General features: G+C 43.4%; 1 protein-coding gene across 5 annotated transcripts in view; it reads right to left on the bottom strand.

Moving 5' to 3' along the window:
• Positions 1–7,134: 7,134 nt before the first annotated feature.
• LOC121706947 (LIM domain and actin-binding protein 1-like) overlaps positions 7,135–20,600 on the bottom strand; it is a 44,551-nt gene continuing 31,085 nt past the window's right edge. For all 5 annotated transcript variants that reach the window (XM_042089105.1, XM_042089104.1, XM_042089106.1 and 2 more), the window contains 7 exons: positions 18,483–18,543; positions 17,812–17,906; positions 13,686–13,769; positions 13,419–13,455; positions 12,587–12,663; positions 10,956–11,089; positions 7,135–10,171 (listed from right to left, as the gene is read on the bottom strand). In XM_042089105.1, the coding sequence (XP_041945039.1) occupies positions 8,887–10,171; positions 10,956–11,089; positions 12,587–12,663; positions 13,419–13,455; positions 13,686–13,769; positions 17,812–17,906; positions 18,483–18,543 (1,773 nt within the window). In that variant the 3' untranslated portion in view covers positions 7,135–8,886. The remainder of the gene's footprint in view (positions 10,172–10,955; positions 11,090–12,586; positions 12,664–13,418; positions 13,456–13,685; positions 13,770–17,811; positions 17,907–18,482; positions 18,544–20,600) is intronic.

Genomic DNA, 20,600 nt, shown 5'->3' with positions numbered 1-20,600 from the left:
AATAGTGTCTGAAGCTGATAAAAACCCTCTATTGTAGGTAATAATTTCCATCTGATGAACGAGCTGATGAAAAATTTTTTTTTTTTTTTTACCAATGTGATTTAAATGGCTAGACAGTGTTGAAAGCCTCTTGTCTATACCGTAAACATGATGGCGTTCCTATTAGTACTCGTAGTCATCTAGTGCTCGTAACCTGGTACTTCACCGCAGTGAGATGTAGGCTACCGCAGGGCTCGTGCACGGTGAGATGGCTCCCTGAGACAAAGACTGCATGATAGCACTTTGTGCACACAAAAACAAAGAGAAACGTTACAGTTGTGAGTATTGAGTATTATTGGAATATCCTGCTTGTCAAGCATAGTCATAGTCACAAACACATACACAGAGCAATCAAATACACTGTGCACACACTTGTATACATATGTATGCAGATGTATGGATTCAAATATGAATGTGAGCACACAAGCACACACACACACACACACACACACAAACCAGCAAATTCATTCTGATAAGGATTACTGCCCTGGGGATGTTTGTTAGATTGAAGAACTGTCTCTCAGACATTGTGATCAGCAGCACCGGAGCTCCACAGGGAACTGTGCTCTCTCCAGTCCTGTTCACCCTGTACACATCTGACTTCTGCTACAATACTGAGTCATGCCACATGCAGAAGTTCTCGGATGAGACTGCAATCGTGGGGTGTGTCAGGGGTGGGCAGGAGGATGAATACAGAAGCCTGGTGGAGAACTTTGTGCAATGGTGCAAACTCAACCACCTCCAACTCAACACTTCGAAGACCAGGGAGATGGTGGTGGATTTCCGCAGGTCTAAGCCCGCTCTGCTACCAGTCTCCATTGATGGGGTCAATGTGGAGGTGGTAAATACCTACAAGTATCTGGGCTTACATCTGGACAATAAACTGGACTGGTCAGCAAATACTGAAGCACTCTACAAGAAAGGGCAGAGCAAGCTGTACTTCCTAAGGAAGCTGCGATCCTTCAATGTCTGTAGTAAGCTCCTCAGGATGTTCTACCAGTCTGTTGTTGCCAGCATTCTCTTCTATGCTGTGGTATGCTGGGGAGGAAGCACAAAGAAGGATGCTGGGCGACTAGACAGGCTAGTAAGGAAAGCTGGCTCTGTCGTGGGGGCTGGAGTGCATCACTTCAATATCAGATAAAAAGACCCTGAGCAAACTGATCAACCACTTGGACAATGAATGTCATCCACTCCACAGCACTATTATAAAGCAAAAGAGCTTGATCAGCTCACTGCCATGCAGAACTGAAAGGCTGAGGAAGTCATTTGTCCCCAGGGCCAATGAACTGTTCAATGCTTCACTTAAGGGAAGAGGAGAGATAGACTTCTCTGCATAGTCTGTCTGCCTCTCTACCCTCTCCATGTTTGAGTACCGACTGCCCACTACTGTTTTACTACTGTCCACAGTCTAATGTCTTACTACTGTTCTACTGCTACACTGTTTTTCATGCTATATTAGCACACATTAACACACGCCGCTCCGTCCGGCATCTTTTGCGTTTGTTATTTCTTAAATGTAGTTCTATGTCTTGGTGTCACGGGTACGCTGGCGACTACGCCGCTCCGTCCGCTATTGTCTTTGTTAGTCTATGTGTCAATGACAATGTCTTATATGTGGAGCGCTTTGGGTTGCACTCTGTGCATGTTAAATGCGCTATACAAATAAAACTGACTTGACTTGACATGACCAATGGCTTCTGCTACAATACTGAATGGCTGTAACCCTATCACCTCAACCTATTCTTGCACTGACATAGTTTTTATATTACCTTGTCTACACTATACATTACTCTCTTATCTGTCCATATTATTTATGCTGGTCTCTAGACCTCACTCTCTTGAGCACCTTACCAAGCACACAGGCCAGTCCCGGCCCTGTCACTGCAAGCGTCTCATGCTTGATCATCCTCAAGCACACTGTGGATTTTTTAAATTTAATTTATATAGTATATTTAGTATTTAGTTTTGTTAGTTTTTTTTTATCTTCTACTGTCTCTATTGTACAGTGGAGTTTTGTTATATGAATATACTTATACATATAAGTATATACCTTTCTGCTGTAAGTGCATGTTGTGTGTGTGATGTCTGAGGCTACTGAGACCTTGAATTTCCCCTTGGGGATCAATAAAGTATCTATCTATCTATCTATCTATCTATCTATCTATCTATCTGGATACATCTTTGTGGCCCTGTAACAATTATGACCACGTAAGGTTCTACCAAATTATATTTCTCTGTGATTCATAAATCTGACTTATTGGGACCCATTCCAGAGGTTTGCATGCACAGCAGTCTACCAACCAAAACATCTTCAAAGCCAATACACTAACACAAAGTGTCATCTGCAAAAAAGAAAATAGGAAAAAACAATTTACCCTTACATGAGGTAACTAAGTTTTAAGTACACCGTGAGAGTGAATCACCCTTTCATACTGGAATTGAAGCAGTTGAAAGGCTCTTCTTATCACACACTCTCTTGTCTCGGTGTCGTCTTCACATTTTATGGCCACTTTTTTATCATCATCTTCCACTCACCCATTTCACCCCCTCCACACCCCTCCCTCACCACCACCACTGTTGATAAAGGCTGAGCCTGCCTTGAGAGTGCCGTCACCATCACGGTGCATTCATGCCTGTGTGTTTACGCTCCACCATTCACCTCCCTCCTCCATCCCGCTCTCCCCCTTCCCACTTATCTCCCCTCTCTCCTCCTGCCACATAGGGGATAAATAATGACACACCTCTCCCTAATATGTGCCTGTTGGGATGGTATCAGCGTTTCACAATGGGTGTCTTTGTTCCTAATGACTGCCATACTGTTAGGTGTGCGTGTGTGGCACGCCAGTCTATGTAACCCCGGTGATGGGAAACCCTGGTGGGCATGACTCAACTCTCGCTCACTTCCTTAAGAAAGATATGAGCGACCAGGCCTCCTGTCGGTGTAGGCTGTCTAACTAACTGTGAAATGAACTGCAGACTCAGTTGTGGTGAGTTTTTCTGGCCTGCATCCACGGATCCCACAGTAAAGTAGTGAATGAGTTTAGGTTTGGAACCAAGAATGCATAGATTAAATAATCAGGACATTATCATTGTGGTGAACTGTACCACATGACCTGGATTGTGGCGCATTTGGTCAAATTGCATTGCATCTTTGTGATAGATGGTGTTGAAACGCAAGTACATGAGTTGCTTTTTCCCTCAACACTTGGACCTGTAGTCTGAGGACTGGTTTGGGAGATGTTGAGGTTGGCTGATTAACAATACTCATGGAAAATAAAGCTCTCAGCTGCACAGGGAATCTTTGTTGCCTCAGGATTTGTTGGACATAGAGCTGTGTGCTTTACATTCAAAGCTTCATTCAAAGAGCAGCACTGAACAGAGAGAAGACAGATGATCAAAGAGCCGTAGGACATGCCATGGAAAGGTAAATTGGAAAGAACAGAGAGAGAGTGAGAGAGAGAAAGAGAAGTGAGTGAATAGTAATAATTACGTGGAGACCTGTTTTATGGTGTGGTGGTCCACATCAGCAAAGCCACTCTCACCTTGTTAATAAATGCTCATAAGCCTGTTATTGCAACACACCTTATGCCTCCACAGATTTACTGTAGGGTCTGTTACACAACCACATTGTGCCATCACCGATACTTTTGTGGTATGGCTAACCTTCATTGTTACTTAATTGTTACTTGATTGCTCTCTTTCACCCCAACTGAGTAAACGATGCTTAGTTGACTTGATTGTTTACACTCTTTCACAACTTAAGCTGGCTGTTAGGACTCTGACGTCAAGACTCGTTTCAACCCAATCTGACTGGTTTCAAGAGCTGGCGCAAGATATTAAGTTACCCCACCAAAAAAAATAATCCTCTATGGCTGTCAGAGAGGCTGAGTACTGGTGCTGGGTTGTTCGAGTTCACCTCCATTGGTACTGGTCATGCTTGCCTTATGATTGATCATAGTGTCTACATTATGGCAATACCCTGCTGAGTAGTTGTGAATCACAACACCAGTCTTTGTGTCCTCAGACTGATCAGTGACACAGTCACACTATTGTCTATGAATATTTCAACATTTTCGCTGCTATTTTCGGTGGCATTGAACAATGGCATCGTTGTGCAGAGATAGCCTCTCCACTCAAGTTGAGACCACCCAAAAATGTTTTGAATCACCACTCAAACAAAAAGAAAAGAAAACCAAAGATGCGTGCTCACTATTCATTTCTGTTTCTGACAAGAAGGACTGTCTGGACTTCCTTGTCTAGAGGGACCTAGAAGGAAGTAAATGTGTCTTGTCTTTCTGGACTTACACAATCATCTCATTCAGGGGCTACAGTAGAATGCTACTCATAAAGCTTCGTCCATCACTCATCTGTCTCATCCCTTACTCTGTTTGACTAATGTGAATTATGGGATACACTTCTGAAGCTGGGTCATAAAACCGTTTCATCACAAAACTTCATCAAACATCAGCCACAGACACTTTCAGTGATCATTGGCGGAACTTCATAGCCTGTTTATTTGTGCAGGGTTCATACGAATGCACATTAAATTTTTGTTTTATCCAAAGTGATAAACAAATTACCACAGAGAAACCTCACACAGAGAAATATTTGGCCTATTCAGATGTTTACCACTGTCTTTTTGACCTCCACATCAGTACTGAATTTCAGACACACACAAACACACACACACACACACACACAAACACACACACACTTAACAATGCAAAGTATAATGTTTTGGGAAGGTTTTTTGGTCCATTTTGACTAGGTTTGGTGTTGAGAGAGTGTTTGACAGTGTAACGGCAGAATGTATGTGTAGGTGATGAGCTTTAAAAATTGAGAATCCATTTTTAAGCTCTTGTCTGATCCAGTTGAGTCTGGTTGCCCAGTGACCTGGATGACTGCAATTTGATTTGGAGAGGGCAGCACTCCAATGAAAATAAAAAATAATCAGCAAATGTTATTCCTCACCGCTGAACATCTTTTTCAATCTTCAACTTAAGGTACAATCCATGATTCTAATCCAATACAGTTTTTGCCTTGCACAGTCCTGTATCTGTCCAAATAAAACAAAACAACCCTTCAAGTATTTGATCCTGTAAATGAGAAACAAACTGTGGCTTGGAATAAATGATAAACAATTCCGGACAATCAGCATGTGAACTCAGGAGTACACAAGTGAGTAGTGCAATTTGATTGTCTGTTAAGCTCAAACATTAACAACCTGCATCTTGAAGGAGCTGATCTTTTGTGTTGTAAGTGAGTTGCTAATTTTAATGTACACGTTTATCTTCCAGTATTGTAATGGACTCATTGTCTAAGGGCTTACATTGAACTTGAATGAATAACTATTTTTGACCATGTGTCTATTTATTCATCCTGCCACATAGTTCAAGGGGATCTCACTTTGTCCCTGTGAGATATATGGTTCCCTTTACTCTTGCCATTGCCTGACACCTGCTAAACTACTGCTGAATAGTGCTGTTTTACTGCTGTGAAGCTACATGAAATTATCACACGGACGCCCTCCCCTCCTCTTTCTCTGACCTGAGGGATTAGATATTGAGAAAAACATCTGAGTTCACAGACTTTTTTATTAAACTCGGGGGGAATTCGAAGAGGATAGAGTTTCAGTGTTAGAAAGCGGAAACAAGACATAAGGTGGGTGGTCAGGGAATGAGACAGGCAACTGAGAGAGAGCCCATAAACAACGAGGATCCGGATTCTAGGCACACATTATTTCATTTCATGAGACTGGAAGAGTTTGAGAGGATTTGTCTGCCCCATAAAACCATCAGTTTCATCATTGCAAAATGGAACTCTGAAATACTGACCTGTCGTTGATTAGTTGTGGTTCCAGAATAGAGCCCTGCGGGACGCCCTCTCTCATACTCTGTTGAAATAACAAAAGCAAGTCCGAGCCAGACAGAGGGAGAGGCAGTGCTACTGAGATAGAGATCTATGGGACCTTTACAGTGACACCAATCTTCAGCACCCTATCCATTCAAATATGATAAAATCAGCCTCACTAAACAGGACAGTGGTGAGAAAAGATGGGCGTTGGGGCTTTGTACAGAAATTACTGTACTGTCTAGCACTTGCCACACTGTCAGGTTATGTTTCCTTTCAGATAAGCCTTATTAGCAGACCCCATTTGTTCTCAGCAGTCTTTCTGTTTTCATTTTTACTCACCGCACCACGCCTGACAACCTAATTCTTTTCATGTCTCTGATGATTTTTTCCATATGGTCTCTTTCCCCCCATTTGATGTTAAAATGATCAAAAGTGCCCATTCTCACTCATAAACACCCGCAGTGTTTTCTGTCTGATTTGAACCATTGTGTTTCTCCAAAGTTCCTGAAGGTTGGCTGGTAGGGCACACACAGTACAATTGAGGACAAATCCTCTCTGAATTTAACAGGAAACTGTGAGGTGGTTTCCTCACTCCATCAATTTTTGCTCTTCCCAAAGGTTTATGTTTGTGATGGAGAAGAAAGAAAAGAGAAAATATCACAGTGTGAAACTCAGTACTCTGTGTGTCTATATCACCTTTGACAAAGTCAGCTCTCAATTAAGCCAGTTCGCCGCGGCAACCTGACCGCAAGAGAGAAAACACAGCACAGCCGAGCCCTGGGCGCATTCTATCACTCGGTTCCTCAAAAGCAAAGATGGCTGAGTGGAGGGGACGGCTCAAGGTCGCCACCTGCTGGCCAAACATATGAGAACCCCGCCTCAAGTTGAATCTCCTGCCCCCACCATCCCTCAAGACCTTGCTATTCGAAAATCCCTGTGACATTTTCAAGAGCCAGCTAAATATTGTTGTTTACATTTCAAGAGACTTGGGGAGTTAATGTGCCACCTGCATAAACAGGATTATTTTCTTGGGCCTGCATAAACAGATAAAACTAGCCTGTCCGCCAAGTAGTTTAGAACGTACTTTTCAAATGATGTTAACAGATGAGGATGTGAAATAGATATGTGAATAGATGATCTACTGTAACTGAAGGAGGACATGAGATGATTCCTTGAAAACAGAACCATTTAATGTGCTGGTGAGATTGGCTTCTAGGTAGAATAAAGAGAAGGGACAATGAATAGTATCAATAATAGGGTATTTATTAAATTTCTGAAATAACGTTACACTTTGGTCACCTTAAACATTCAAAATTCCAAAAAACGTACAATGTCTTTTTGGTCCTCTCAAAGAAAAAAAAAAATATAAAATGTATTTTCATAAAAGGGTAAAAATCAGTTTGAATAATTTGCTTAAATCCATTACAAAAGTGTTTCTTTCCAATTCTTTTATGTGTTTAATGGGCAGCGCATAAGACTATAACAAAAAGGGAAACAAGACACACACACACACGCACACACACAAACAGTCCCACCAGTTGCACCACACCATTTCTAGTATTAAATGATATTAAAACTCAGCTTAATCAATCTCATTTAAAAAACAAACTACGCTTAAATCAACCTGAAGCGTTGTGTGCATGGAGATAGATAATCAGGAATTAGCACAGTGGTTGCCAGGTCATGCACATTACACTGCCTCTACCCCTTCTGCATAGGGCTTGATAGGTCAAGTAACAGGGTGAGTGACATTTAATTTGATTGAAGTGGTTTGAGTGGTATACTTGCAGCAGAAAGTACTGACTGACTTCACAGTCTATTCTAGGAACGTCCTGGACTATCGCACCCCCTTGCAATCCAAGAGGGGTGACAGAACTGGCAACACACCACTCCCAAATCCCAATCCCAACCAGATTAACAAATCTGCGGGAGTCAGCTCGACTCGCTTTTCCAGTTACAGTTGAGGTGAGGTAAACTGACCAAGTGCCTTGCATAGTGTCCTGCCGAAAGTGTTGATGCACACACGGGACTGGCTCCAAGCAACTAGAGCCAAAAGTTACGAGAGCATCTAGTTTCACCGCCATTAGTGGCTTTTCCTTAAGGCTGACAGAAATCACCCTGGTCCAAGTACGCAATACAATCTTTCCACTGAAAGGTGTTAATCTGAAACTGGAATAAGTTCTCATTGCATTGTGTCCATTTTCAAAATCACTGCTGATCTGATTGGTGCCCTGAGCTGGGACAATGCATTTCCCCATGTGCTTTTCCAGCCAGAAACTGATCAGGGACAAACCGTAGCGTTTCAATTAAGCTTAGCCTCCAACTACGGCCATTCCTGCCCTCTCCCTCCATCTGAAAGGGATATAGAAATGGGATACTTTTCCATCCTTCTTTATCACTCTCTCACCTCCATCATTCTCTTCTAGAACATCTTGGTGTTATTCATGATAACTACAAAGATTTCTGTGGGTCCAGTTCATTATAAGGTGATGTCCCTTTACTGTGATTTAATCATGTGCAATAACATAATGGCTATCCAGTAATATATGCCTTTTTGGATTTTATTCAGCCTGAAACAGAAATTATACCAAAAAAATGTACCAAGCAATTCATTTGTTGAGTATTTGTTAGACTCACTGGGAACAGCTTGGTTTCAAAAAACTGGCATAGACATGTGAAAAAGGCTAAACAACACTCCTGAGGCAGGACGCGCGACAGAAAACAGCGGGACAACTCTTTGAATTGTCTCTGCATGTCCAATCCAACAAACGGAAAACAAAAAACAAAAATGCATTACAGTTAAAGAAAAGTGGAATGTATTGGTACCATGTGAAACACTAATGATAATGTTTTTGTCATGTTTTATGCATACCTCAAGAAAAGGACATTCGAAGGATTTTCAGCGATAGAAGAGAAAGAAAGAGAGAGAGAGAAAGAAAGAAAGAAAGAAAGAAAGAAAGAGAGAAAGAGAGAGAGAGGGAGTCTCTGCTCGGCTCAGACGAGCTCCTCCTCATCTGTGTCGTCGTAGTAGCGGTTCTTCTTGATCCTCTCCTCCACGGTGAGCTCCTCCTCGGCCTCAGCCTCCTCCCCGTCCCAGAAGCCCACGTCCTGGGACGAGCGGTCGGTCTTGGTGCCGGCGCCGGGGGACAGCGACGTGGACACGTCTGGGGAGGCACTGCGGCGGCTGGGCAGGGACTCCATCTCCTCCACCTCCTCTTCCTCCGCCTCCCGCTCCTCCTCTTCCTCATCCCTCGGAGGCTTCTGGCACATCGGTGCGCCCGCAGAGGGGGTCTGCCTCTTCCTGTCCTCCTCTTCCTCTCGTCTTGCTGATGGACGCCCCTCGTCCTCTTCGTCAGAGAGATTTCCGTTCACGTCCCCGGAGTTCTTGCGCAGCCCTCCGGCTCTCGTTGTCGCCTTCTCCTCTTTCTTTTCTCCCTCTTCCTCCCTCTTTCTACTCGTCTTCCTCTCCTCCCTCTCCTCGCGCTCCTCGCGCTCCTGCTCGTCCCTCTGTTGCTCGGCGAAGCGGTCGCCGCGCGCTGACCTCAGCTCCTCTAGCGAGCTGCGCCTCTCCAGGGACCGCCGCAGGGGCCGTCGCTGCGGCGGCTCCAACTTCTGATTGGCCGAGCTCAGGCTGGGCGCCACCGAGAACGGCCGACAGCGCTCCTTCAGCGAGGAGGTACGTCTCAGGCTCTTGAGCTCAGCCCGCTCGGGGCTGGCCGCTGATTGGAGCGTCTCGCCATCCGGTGGCCACTTGCCCCTGAATGGCTTGACCACGCCGGACAGCTCTCCCTCCGCAGCTGCCACGCCCGATCCCCTGCCTGCCCCGGTGACCTCGGAGGGCGGGGGCCAGGCGATTTTCAACCTCCGGGTCTCGGCGGAGGCGGTCGGGGAAGCACCGGAGGCAGCCGCGGCCGGCCTCTCGGAGAAGCCCCCTCGCTGGGCCCGAGTCTCCAGCGAGGCGGCCAGCTCGGTGACCTTGGCCAAGGGGGACTCCTCCACCACCGGGCTGGTGTCAGTCGTGGCCTTAGAGATAGAGGTGCTGGAGGCCTGGTCTGCTCTGGTGGTGGGGAACTCTGTAGGGCGCGGTTCTCTCGGACGCTCCGCACTGCTGCCACCTTCCTCGGCCTCCTCATACCCCTCTTCGCCCTCCTTTGGTGTCCACAGCTCCTTGTGGGGCCGGTGGCCAAAGCCCTCGTCGTAGTTGCCCTTGGCCTTGAAGAGCTGGCTGAAGTGTGGCTTGCAGTAGACGTTCCCATGCAGAGAGGCGTAGTTGCCCAGGCTGACCAGTAGAGGGAGGAATGGAGTAGTTAAAATACAGCAAAACAACACCAATAGACCCTTTTAGAGTTTGTAAACAGTGATGACTGTGCGTGCATTTTGGAAACAGAGGTATGGCGGAGTTGGTTAGTTTGTCAAGCTATGCAAAGGGATCGCAAAAACTACCTAAACACGCAACAACTGGACATTTTGTTTATCTAGTTTGTCTAGTTACACTTCTAAATCAGTGTTGAAAACGTTGAAGTTTCCACAACTACTGTGTGGGTTTTCCATCAAAGTATAAGTATATATACTCTTTTGATCCCGTGAGGGAAATTTTTGGTCTCTGCATTTATCCTAATCCGTGAATTAGTGAAACACACTCAGCACACAGTGAGGTGTTAAGTGCCTTGCTCAAGGGCACTTCAGCCGAAGCCCTAACCAGTAGGCCACGACTGCCCCAAATATGAAGCAAACAAATACCTAAGTCCTGGTATTTTATAGAGAGGTCTGATTACTCTTATAATAAATTCTATGGTCTGAATGAATGGGGTAGCACATCACTTCTGTTGCCAAAATGCGCACTCATACTTGCGATGAATGTATGCAGTAAAAGGGTCTATACAATGTAGATGTAATTAATTCTTCAAAAAAGTCTGTTGTGCAGAATAATTGACTACAAATGTTGACTGAATATGAGATAATTTACAAATTGTCAAAGGTGAAATGGTATGACTTTACAAAATTGCTATTTCTGTTACTTTCTAAGTGGGGTGCTGAGAGATGTCTGAAGGGCAGCGGCTCACCTGAGCTTGGTGTTACAATGGGTGCAGCGGAAGCAGCTGTTGTGGAAGATCTGCTGGTTGGCTACCAGTCTCTCCAGAGGATACACCGTCTTCAAGCATGACACACACGTCTCCCTCACAGGCAGGCAGAACTTCTGTGGGTCAAGCGCATGCGCACACACAAACATTCAAATAAGGGCTGTTTGTCAATGTTGAGATCACATGATTACTCAGTGAATATGGAAACAGCATCCACTTTTCTAAACTTAAAAATAAATTAACAGTGAATTTAATTGAATTTGAAATATAAATTAAAAGTATATGAGGCGTGCCACGACAAAATGAGTCCAGTGTCACGGAAATCCATTTCGAAATATAGCTATTTGAATGCAGAGAGGATCGAAAAATGACAAAATTAATCATTTTCTAATTTCACCACGAACACATTCCTTTACTTCTTATCTATCACTCATAAACGTATCTTACTGTAAAACGACCTAGACATATGATTTTAAAGGCCAAATGTGTAGGCTACGCATTAAAGTTTGAATAAAAAACTTGACGTTTTTCTTTCTCGTTCAGATGCTTGCTGTGTGAGGACAGGTCTGATAACTTTGTGTTTTGGCATTTGGCCTCTTCCAGAAGTCATCATAAATAGGCTATCCACTCGTAATTATTTTGAAGAAAATGTCTATTTTAGCCAAGAGATTTAGAAGGAGAAACAGCAACCTAACCTACCTACGCAACGAACCTAAACATACAGTTGTTGCTGACAAGATTCCACACGGAGACTGCACCCAATTCAATATGTTTAGGAGTTGGCGGCCTATTTAAAAACAAAAACATTAGGCTATGCATTAAAGTATTAGGCTATTGATGTCCTTGTCGTCTTCAGAAGTTGATCGGACATTACAGGCTACCTCACAAGTTATAGTTAACTGTGAATGCCTCACGAGTTTTACCACCTGCGTGAATGAAGCAGAAGCTGCACTGTGTAGTTTGGATCTTTTCGGATTCTGAAGCAATTCAATCTTTGGCTACGAATTTCTTTGGGGAAGGTACAAAAGAGATTGACAGCAACAGCACAGGGGCTATTTTAATTCCAAAGGAAAAAGGAACTTTATCAGCATGCATAGTCTTGTGGTGATTGGTTGAGAGGAGATATACATAATATGCTAATTTACACTTCACAAACTTAAAGCTGATTTTCTCAAAACTTGTTTTTTTTTTTTTTTTTGTTGAAATGAGGATAGCTTTCACATTTTGGCCAATATCTCTGGGTTGGCTAAATGGAATTGAACAAATGACCCCTTGTTTTAAACCCTAAAGTCTGTGGATTATGAATATCCAATAAACCCATTTTGTTTATTTTGTTGAACTGGACTCATTTAGTCTGGACTCATTTCACGTGGCCCATATGCAAACATGCACAATAAATATTAAGTGTTGAATGCAGCAACATTTAATTTAATCCAACCATTAAAGTCCATAAATAAAGTTATGTGTAATAAAGTGGAATGACACAGGAAAAAAGTATTGAACATGGCAACTTACATTTCTTTAATACTTCATTGCAAATGTAATACTAATAATACTTTAAATGGTGTGAATTTCCTGAGCTAATACTAGTGTCTGAACAGCACAGCACTCACTCTGGCTGCCTTGGGTGCATCACTGTTTGTAGAGCCTGGGCTTCCACTGCTGGAGCTTGGAGTGTCAACTCGCACCCCTAAAGCAAACCAACAAAGGAGAGGGGAAAAAAGCCATTAAGTGCTATTACAACAACGTGACAGCAGGGGGAGACATACCCCCAAAAATGTACCATCAAAGCAGGTCAAACACCATTTCAGCAGTCTAACAAACTAAACAGGGCCATTAAAACAAAAGTTATTTTTATCTTTATGGTGAGGCAGTCTCTACTGGGTACAAGGACACGGCTCCACTGGCTAATGTCTGAAGAGACAACAGTGTTTGTTCTGTTTCAGGAGAAACTCTACCTCCCTCTGGCATTTTTGCGTGCTGAGTCACAATTGAACCCAGTGCCCTCCTCTCCTGAACTTTGACCCCAGTTTATGAGAGTCGGCTGAAACCATAGATCTTAAGCGTTCTAAAATCTTCGAAACTATGACACAGATACCCTGTTGACTTCCTCAGCTATGAGGTTAATACACAGGGGTGGGCTTTACATAGAAATACATATACATATATATATATATATATATATATATATATATATATATATATATATATATATATATATATATATATATTCTTCCTTCTGATCTGATTATGATTCATTGGGCACGGTGGTTAATACATCGGTCCAATCAATACATGTTTTTTTTTTATTTGGATAAAACACAATCATGCAGTTTATATACGATGTACAATGTGGCTAATACACGGGAAATGACTGTGTCTGTGTTTCTGTGTGTCTGTATATGTCTGTCTATCTCTGTGTATGGAAGTGGGAAGCCTACTCACCATTAGTTTTGGCTCCATTGACCTCAGAGAACAGGCTCTGTATGTTGGAGAGAGGGGGAAGAGAGAAACATAAAAAAAAAGAAATTGCTGTTTTGCTAAAGAACGCCTCCACAACTTTAGCCATAAAACATATTATGGAGACATAAACTGTTCTTTGGTGTGAAATCCAGAGCAGATAATTCAGCTCACAGGGCAGCATATATGAAACATATGAGAAACACACACACACACACACACACACACACACACACACACACAGGTACTGACCACTCCAGCTCCCACACTGCCAGGAGGCACATTCTCCTTGTGGTCGGTGGTTGGACTGCTGCTCTCGACTTCTGATTGGCTGTTCTGGAGGGAGAGGGGAGATTTAGCATGTTAGCACTGAAATCCTGATCCTAAATCAGTGGATTTAGCCTCTGGTGGCAGAGGCGTCACAGCAGGCGAGTCCTCCTCTCGTTGGAGCTTAGTTGTCTAGCTCAGGTGGAGGTGCCAGAAAGACGACTTGGCCAGCAGAAACTTCGAGGAGTTTAAGTGGATCTGCACAGACAGCTGCAAATCTTATTCTGCTGATGGCTGACATTCAAAGGTATTATTTTTTCTGACACTTCCCTGTATACGCATAAAGGCAATACAGTGCACTTATAATGGTACAAGATTGTATTATATAAAGAAGGCAATCATTATAGACCACAAAAAGTGTAAGACCAATGAAAGACCACAAGACAGAAACTTCTAACTATTATTCAAAAAAACGGTATGAAGTGTCAAACACTGAGGCTGAAATAGGAAAAAAAAAACTCTAAAACAAGCTACTAAATCACCAGCTCGCATAACTGCTTTATCCCAAAACACAACTGGTGTAAAGTAACTGCTAGCAGTTAGTGTCGTATTTTAATAAAGCTTGTCTTTAGGTTGGCTTGGCTTTTGTGTATTTAAGGGATCTGGTCTGTGTTAAAGTCACAGAGCTACTCTATCAGGATGTCAGATTTAGGCCTAGTCCACACGTACCAAACCGACCTTTTTTTCCTCCGTCTTCCCTGGAACTGTATCAAGAATATTTGCGTCCAAACGGATCCATCTCAACACGACTCAACACATTACTTCATATCCCAGGCCTATAGGTGGCACTGTTTGTTACAGAAATTGACCAAAGCTTGCGCGCTGCTTAGGCCATACAACAGACAGAGTAGGCTACGACAAAACTGGCTAGTGCAAGGAAACCAGAATTGTTTGTGTGGACTTATAGTGAATTGTCAACTGTAAAACTAATAAACTTAATTTTTACGGTTTGTGAACGGTGCAGTCCCGTCCTTTATTTGGCTAACGCAGGTAAAAATAATCTCCTTTACTTTCTTTGGTTGTAGGATAGTCCGCGATTCACATTAGTTTTGGTTATCACCGCAAGTGCAAAGGCTAGGTTCTAGGCTATTCCATCGCCACATTTATAATATTGCTATATACCTTTGTTAGTAACAGTCGATACTTTTGCTTGTATCAAATCGCATTCGCATTTAGTGCACATCTATAGGCTTAACATGAGTTCTAAGCGTGTTTGTATGCTCATATCTGACTTCACTATGTATGCATTTATTTATGTTGTAAGACATGTAAAATAAATGAATGACACCGGCACTATGCACAAATTAATGTAAACTTACACCGCACTTCCCTAATAACTTAAGTTCTCTCGCGTCACTGACAGTAGCTAGAATGCATAAAAAAACACCGGGAAAAACAGTGTTCAGTCCACCAAGTCATAAGCTATCGGCGCTGCGCAGCACCAGTTGTGATATTTATCCTACGGAGTGTAATCGTAGGTAATGTCATGTATGAAAACTAGTATTGTTAGGCAATACTATAAGTGCAAGTCCAGGGCAGCTGAGGTGTGGCGATGACATCATTGATACGCAAGTAGGATGTGCGGTTTCGCTGTCCAAACGAATTCAAAAGGGTTACGGTTTCAGATTTTTCCACTCTAGGACCAGGTTTAAAAAAAGTGCGGTTTCGGACAGTGCGTTTACAGGATTCGTTTGGACACTCGGCCAAGACGAAGCAAAACCTCTGCGTTTAACCCAAAAAGCGTCTCCGTGTGGACAATTGAGCCTCAATGAATCAGCTGGTGAGAGAGACCCCAGTGCATTGTGGGCATTTTATGGCAGGTAGTCTGAAATAGGAGACAGTCTGCCACCTCCTGTGGGTAGAGAAGGAATACACATCCTCCTCTCTGCTTCACACATTATTCACACAAACACCCTCACACATGCACCTACATACAAAGAACAGCTGTTCACTCACACACACACACTCACACCTCATCTCGGAGCCTATTTATACTCTATAGCTTTTAAATCAGCCCCCAAAACAGCACTTTTTATTTTTACAAAACAGCACTTTGTATTTTTACAGCACTTTGGTCAACTGTTGTTGCGTTTTAAACGTGCTAAACAAATAAATTGACATTGACACACACACAAAGCACAGCTAACACACACTTGCATAGACAGTAAAGTTAGACACACACACGTACACACATTGGTATAACTATACAAATATGTACATGCTAAGACCCACTACCCACACACATTCAAGGAAACATAAACTACACATGACCACATTTACATACATTGGGACGTGTGTGTATATTAGGGGTGTAAATTTTAATCGAATCGTATCGATGCATCGATTATGCAGCCGACGATTCAATGCATCGATGCGTCCGCAAGAGTATCGATTAATGTGTTTATTTTGCTGCCTGTTTGTTCGCCTATCTATTTTCAGCATCAGCTCCGACCTTTCTTTTTCTGTCTGTCTCCGATGTAAGCGCACTACCTACTCCTAAGCTGCGGGTGGCGCTAACCTTATTATTGTCTTCTACTTCACTTATACTTCACACCACTTCAGACGCATTCGTTACTTAAGTTTCACACATTATTGTTTTGTTGAGTCTGACTTTCATGAGCGATGGTACCGTTAGAGCGATCTGGCAATGAAAGTGACATTTTACACACTCCAGTTGTCGTCAAGTCATGGGTGTGGAAGTATTTTGGATTCAGAAAAACAGATGAAGCAGTGGTAAGAGATGTTGCCGTTTGCAAAGAGAAAGACTGTCAGTGTGAGAGAAGATACTGCGGCTACGTCAAATCTATCCGCACACCTGAAAAGGCGCTATGGTATTGAAGGCGAGAGCACAGGCTTCCAAGCCTGCCACATCACTGACAACGTTTTTCACTCAAAAGTTGTCGAGCACTTTGCAAGGCCATTGCATTTTTATATGCAAAGACATGAGGCTGTATTATGTTGCAGAGAACGAAGGCTTTAGATACCTGCTCCTACATTCCGAACTTTTGTTGATTTATTTGAAACTTTATAGATATCATGTAAAAATATTGAGTATTGAATTGTATCGTGGGGAATTCTGAAGTATCGAAAATAATCGAATCATTGGCTTAAGAAATCGATATCATATCGAATCGTCATGAAGACGCCTAGTGTATATACACACAGACTTTCAAACAGACATTTAAAATAACACCAGCCCCAGGACACACATCAGCTCAAAGACAAAGACAAAGACACACACACACACACACACACCCCCCTAAGGTGAATAACGGTAGTCCAGATCACACACACATGTGTGTTGCATCACAGCTCTGTGTGTGTTTAGCGGGGGCCTGTGGCTGTGGTTGGGTGTAAACAGAACTTGCTGCAAAATAGCAGCCCTAACGGACACAGAGAGTGGCAGAGTAGAGAAAACTACAGTCCCCAGCAAACCTCTATTTCCTGAGAAACATGGAAGAGGAAGTACTGTATACATCAATCATACATATACAGACTTTGGGAAAGACTCCATATTCAATCTCATCATAATCTTCAAATGAATAATAAGTTAAAAAAGTGCTACGTAAGCATCAAGGCCTGTTGGCACATGGATTAAGAACAGTCCACTCTGTCCTCATCCCCCTTAAGTGTCCAAGACGACACTCACTCAATTAGCCACTTCTCAAGTTCTTGCATGTGATGGTGGCTCTAGGTGCCAACAACATCTACTATGATGACAGTGGAGCTATTTGAAGAGACTTTTAGTCAGAGCCAGAGGACCATGAGTACAGATTGACTGTCATGAGTACAAATTGCCTGCACATGAAGGATCAAAAGTTGCTTCATATTCTTCATAAGTGCCAACTACAGCCATGTGTTTTCTGCAGTATACAGTTATTGAATTGTTTGCATATTGTGGGGTTTAAGAAATGGTTCTCATGAACAAATGAGTGGAAAAAATCTAATGTTTAAAGCAACCAGTTAAAGCTGTCAACACCACCAGATATTGTCAGTGTTGACGATGGGAACACACAGACACACACACGCACACCCACACAGACACACTTACTGTGCGTGAAGGGGTAGGTGAATCCTGTTTAGAAACTGCAGCCTGGTACTTGGCCATCCGGTCACGCAGAGAAGTGGTCTCTAGTGAAGACAGACCTGGAGAAGGAGACGGCGCACGCACACACGCACACACGCGCACGCACGCACGCACACACACACACACACACACACACACACACACACACACACACACACACACACACACACACACACACACACACACACACACACACACACACACACACACACACGGTAAAATTGTACAAGCTGTAAAAGAGTGCATGTGTGTGTGTGTGCAAAAAAAGAGAAAAACAGTTCTTTCTCTGTGCTGTCTGTATCTGTCCTGTGCTGTGGACTGGGCACAGAGAAAGATATCACTTCTTTTTTATCTTTTCTTTTCTACAGTATAGCACTAGTGCTGAAGCTATTACCTTTCATTATTTATTTTATCTCTATACCAATATTAATGTTAAGTTGATTATTAACATGTTATACCTGTAGCTTTGACTTTATTCATTCATGCCAATAAAGCACCATTTGATTTGATTTGATTTGATTTGAGAGAGAGAGAGAGAGAGAGAGAGAGAGAGAGAGAGAGAGAGAGAGAGAGAGAGAGAGAGAGGCAGAGAGAGAGACAGAGAGAGAGACAGAAAGAGAAAAAGAAGCACATACCTCTGTCTCCCACCCGTAAGTCCATGTCCTCTGAAGAGGAGCTGCTCACTCCTGTCCGTCCCTGAAAAGAGGAGGAGGAAGGCCACAAGGCTTAGACGAGACACGAGTCGCCACACCACTCACAGTGTGGCTCTCAGCAACATGCCACGAGTCACCAGACACACCAACAAGCACAGGTCAACCAGTGGACAAGTTAGACAAAACACCACAGAACACAGATCGCCAAGATCACCTTCAAAACCTAGATCGCAGCCAAACGCTAACAAGAACTTGAATTACCCCTTGGGGATCAATAAAGTATCTATCTATCTATCTATCTATCTATGACAACGTGTTCCCCTCTCAATCCAGCCACAGCCCTCTCCATGTCCACCTCTGCCTCCCTCTCTCCTCTCTCTCTTTCAGTCTCTTCCTGAGGAAGTAGTGTCTATTGTTCCATCCCCTCTGCAATATGCGAGAGCTCAAATGTCCCACTGCCTTTCAGCTTTCAGATCAGGGTCACACCTCTCTATTCTTTTCCACCCCCACCTATACCCCCCCCCCCCCTCCCCCTCCCCACCACACACACACACACACACACACACACACACACACAATCAGGAGGAGCCTGCAGCCTAACTATGCTTTACATTACAATGACCTGTCTGTGGAAGGCTAAATTACCCGTTCCCCACTGACACACAAAAGCTGAACTGTATGTGGCCAGCCATGTTTGTTGTGTCAACAGCTCAGGTCCTTTATCCTAACAGCCACTTATTCATCAGGGCAACAGAAGTTTGGACTCAAAATAACTGCCCAGATCAGTCTCCAACAGGGCAGGGCAGCAGCGAAGATTTTACAAGAGGACGGCAAGAGTGGTTTTAATCAAAGGAATTTTGAAGAATGAATTGTTCACTTTGGTACAAGCAAAAAGGGAAGTAAATCTAAAATGAATTTGTTTTGTTTTGTTTTTGCTGCCATTTGAAGTTGATGCACAGCTCTGGCCCATTCAGAAGAAAAGAAAATAATGCCGTGGCCCCAGCTGTGGCGCAACTGGCTGAGGCACCTGCACCGTACGCCGGCGACCCGGGTTCGATTCCCACCCCGTGGTCCTTTCCGGATCCCACCCCTGCTCTCTCTCCCAGTCGCTTCCTGTCACTCCCCACTGTCACTATCATTAAAGGCATAAAAGGCCAAAAATATATATTTAAAAAAAAAAAGAAAAGAAAATAATGCCGTGGCATGAAATGACTTGATTCTTTTTTGCTGATCTTTTTTTCTGACCCAAACTTTTTACGGCTTTGGCTCAGCTCTCAAAAGATTGCTTCACTCCCAGGCTGAGTCAGAGTGGAAAAGGAGGTTCCATTTTCCCCAGTTGCCATGATGTACGGAGCTAAAAACAGGCAATCTAATTCATCAGATCACTCTTCTGGGAACGGGGTTTTCATTTGCAGGCTGGACCCGGGGCCAAGGGCGAGGGATTACTCAGTGAGTTAGGTCAACATCGGCCTTTGCCACCAGCGTGATTATAAAATTGGATTGATCCATTGAGGGTAATTACAACGCGATAAAACGGGGTTGTTTTAAGGGGGGGGGGGGGGGGGGGTAATGTGAACGAAACAGATGGGCAACACACACACTGCCCTGTGTCTGATAATCTGTTAATAAGCTCAACTAGTTAAGTCTTTGCCTTTGCCTGACTTAAGCAGTCATAAACACAAACACACACACACACACACCCACACACACACACACCCTCAACTCATAGACTGATTCAGAGTTTTGTCTCTGAATTTTTTCATCAGTTTATCAAGCTTCCTCTTTTCTCCATCCTACCCCACCCACACACAGACTAACCACACACACACAGACTAACAGCACACAACACACACACACACAGACTAACCACACACAACACACACACAACACACACACACACACACACAGACTAACTGCACACAACACACACACACACACACACACCAGGGTTGTACAAAATTTGAATTGCAATTCTGCTTCCTGTTTGCTACCTCAATTGAAATGCAAGTGAAATTCAAGAATTTAAGATCCAGTTTCAATTAAATTCTGGAATTTTGCACAACCCTGACACCCACACCCACAGGGTGTCAGTGTGATTTC

Source organism: Alosa sapidissima, chromosome 4 (assembly GCF_018492685.1).
Source record: "Alosa sapidissima isolate fAloSap1 chromosome 4, fAloSap1.pri, whole genome shotgun sequence".
Classification (NCBI taxonomy): Eukaryota; Metazoa; Chordata; class Actinopteri; order Clupeiformes; family Clupeidae; genus Alosa; species Alosa sapidissima.
The sequence above is the reverse complement of the archived record's forward strand: the minus strand, read 5'-3'. Positions and strand labels throughout refer to the sequence as shown.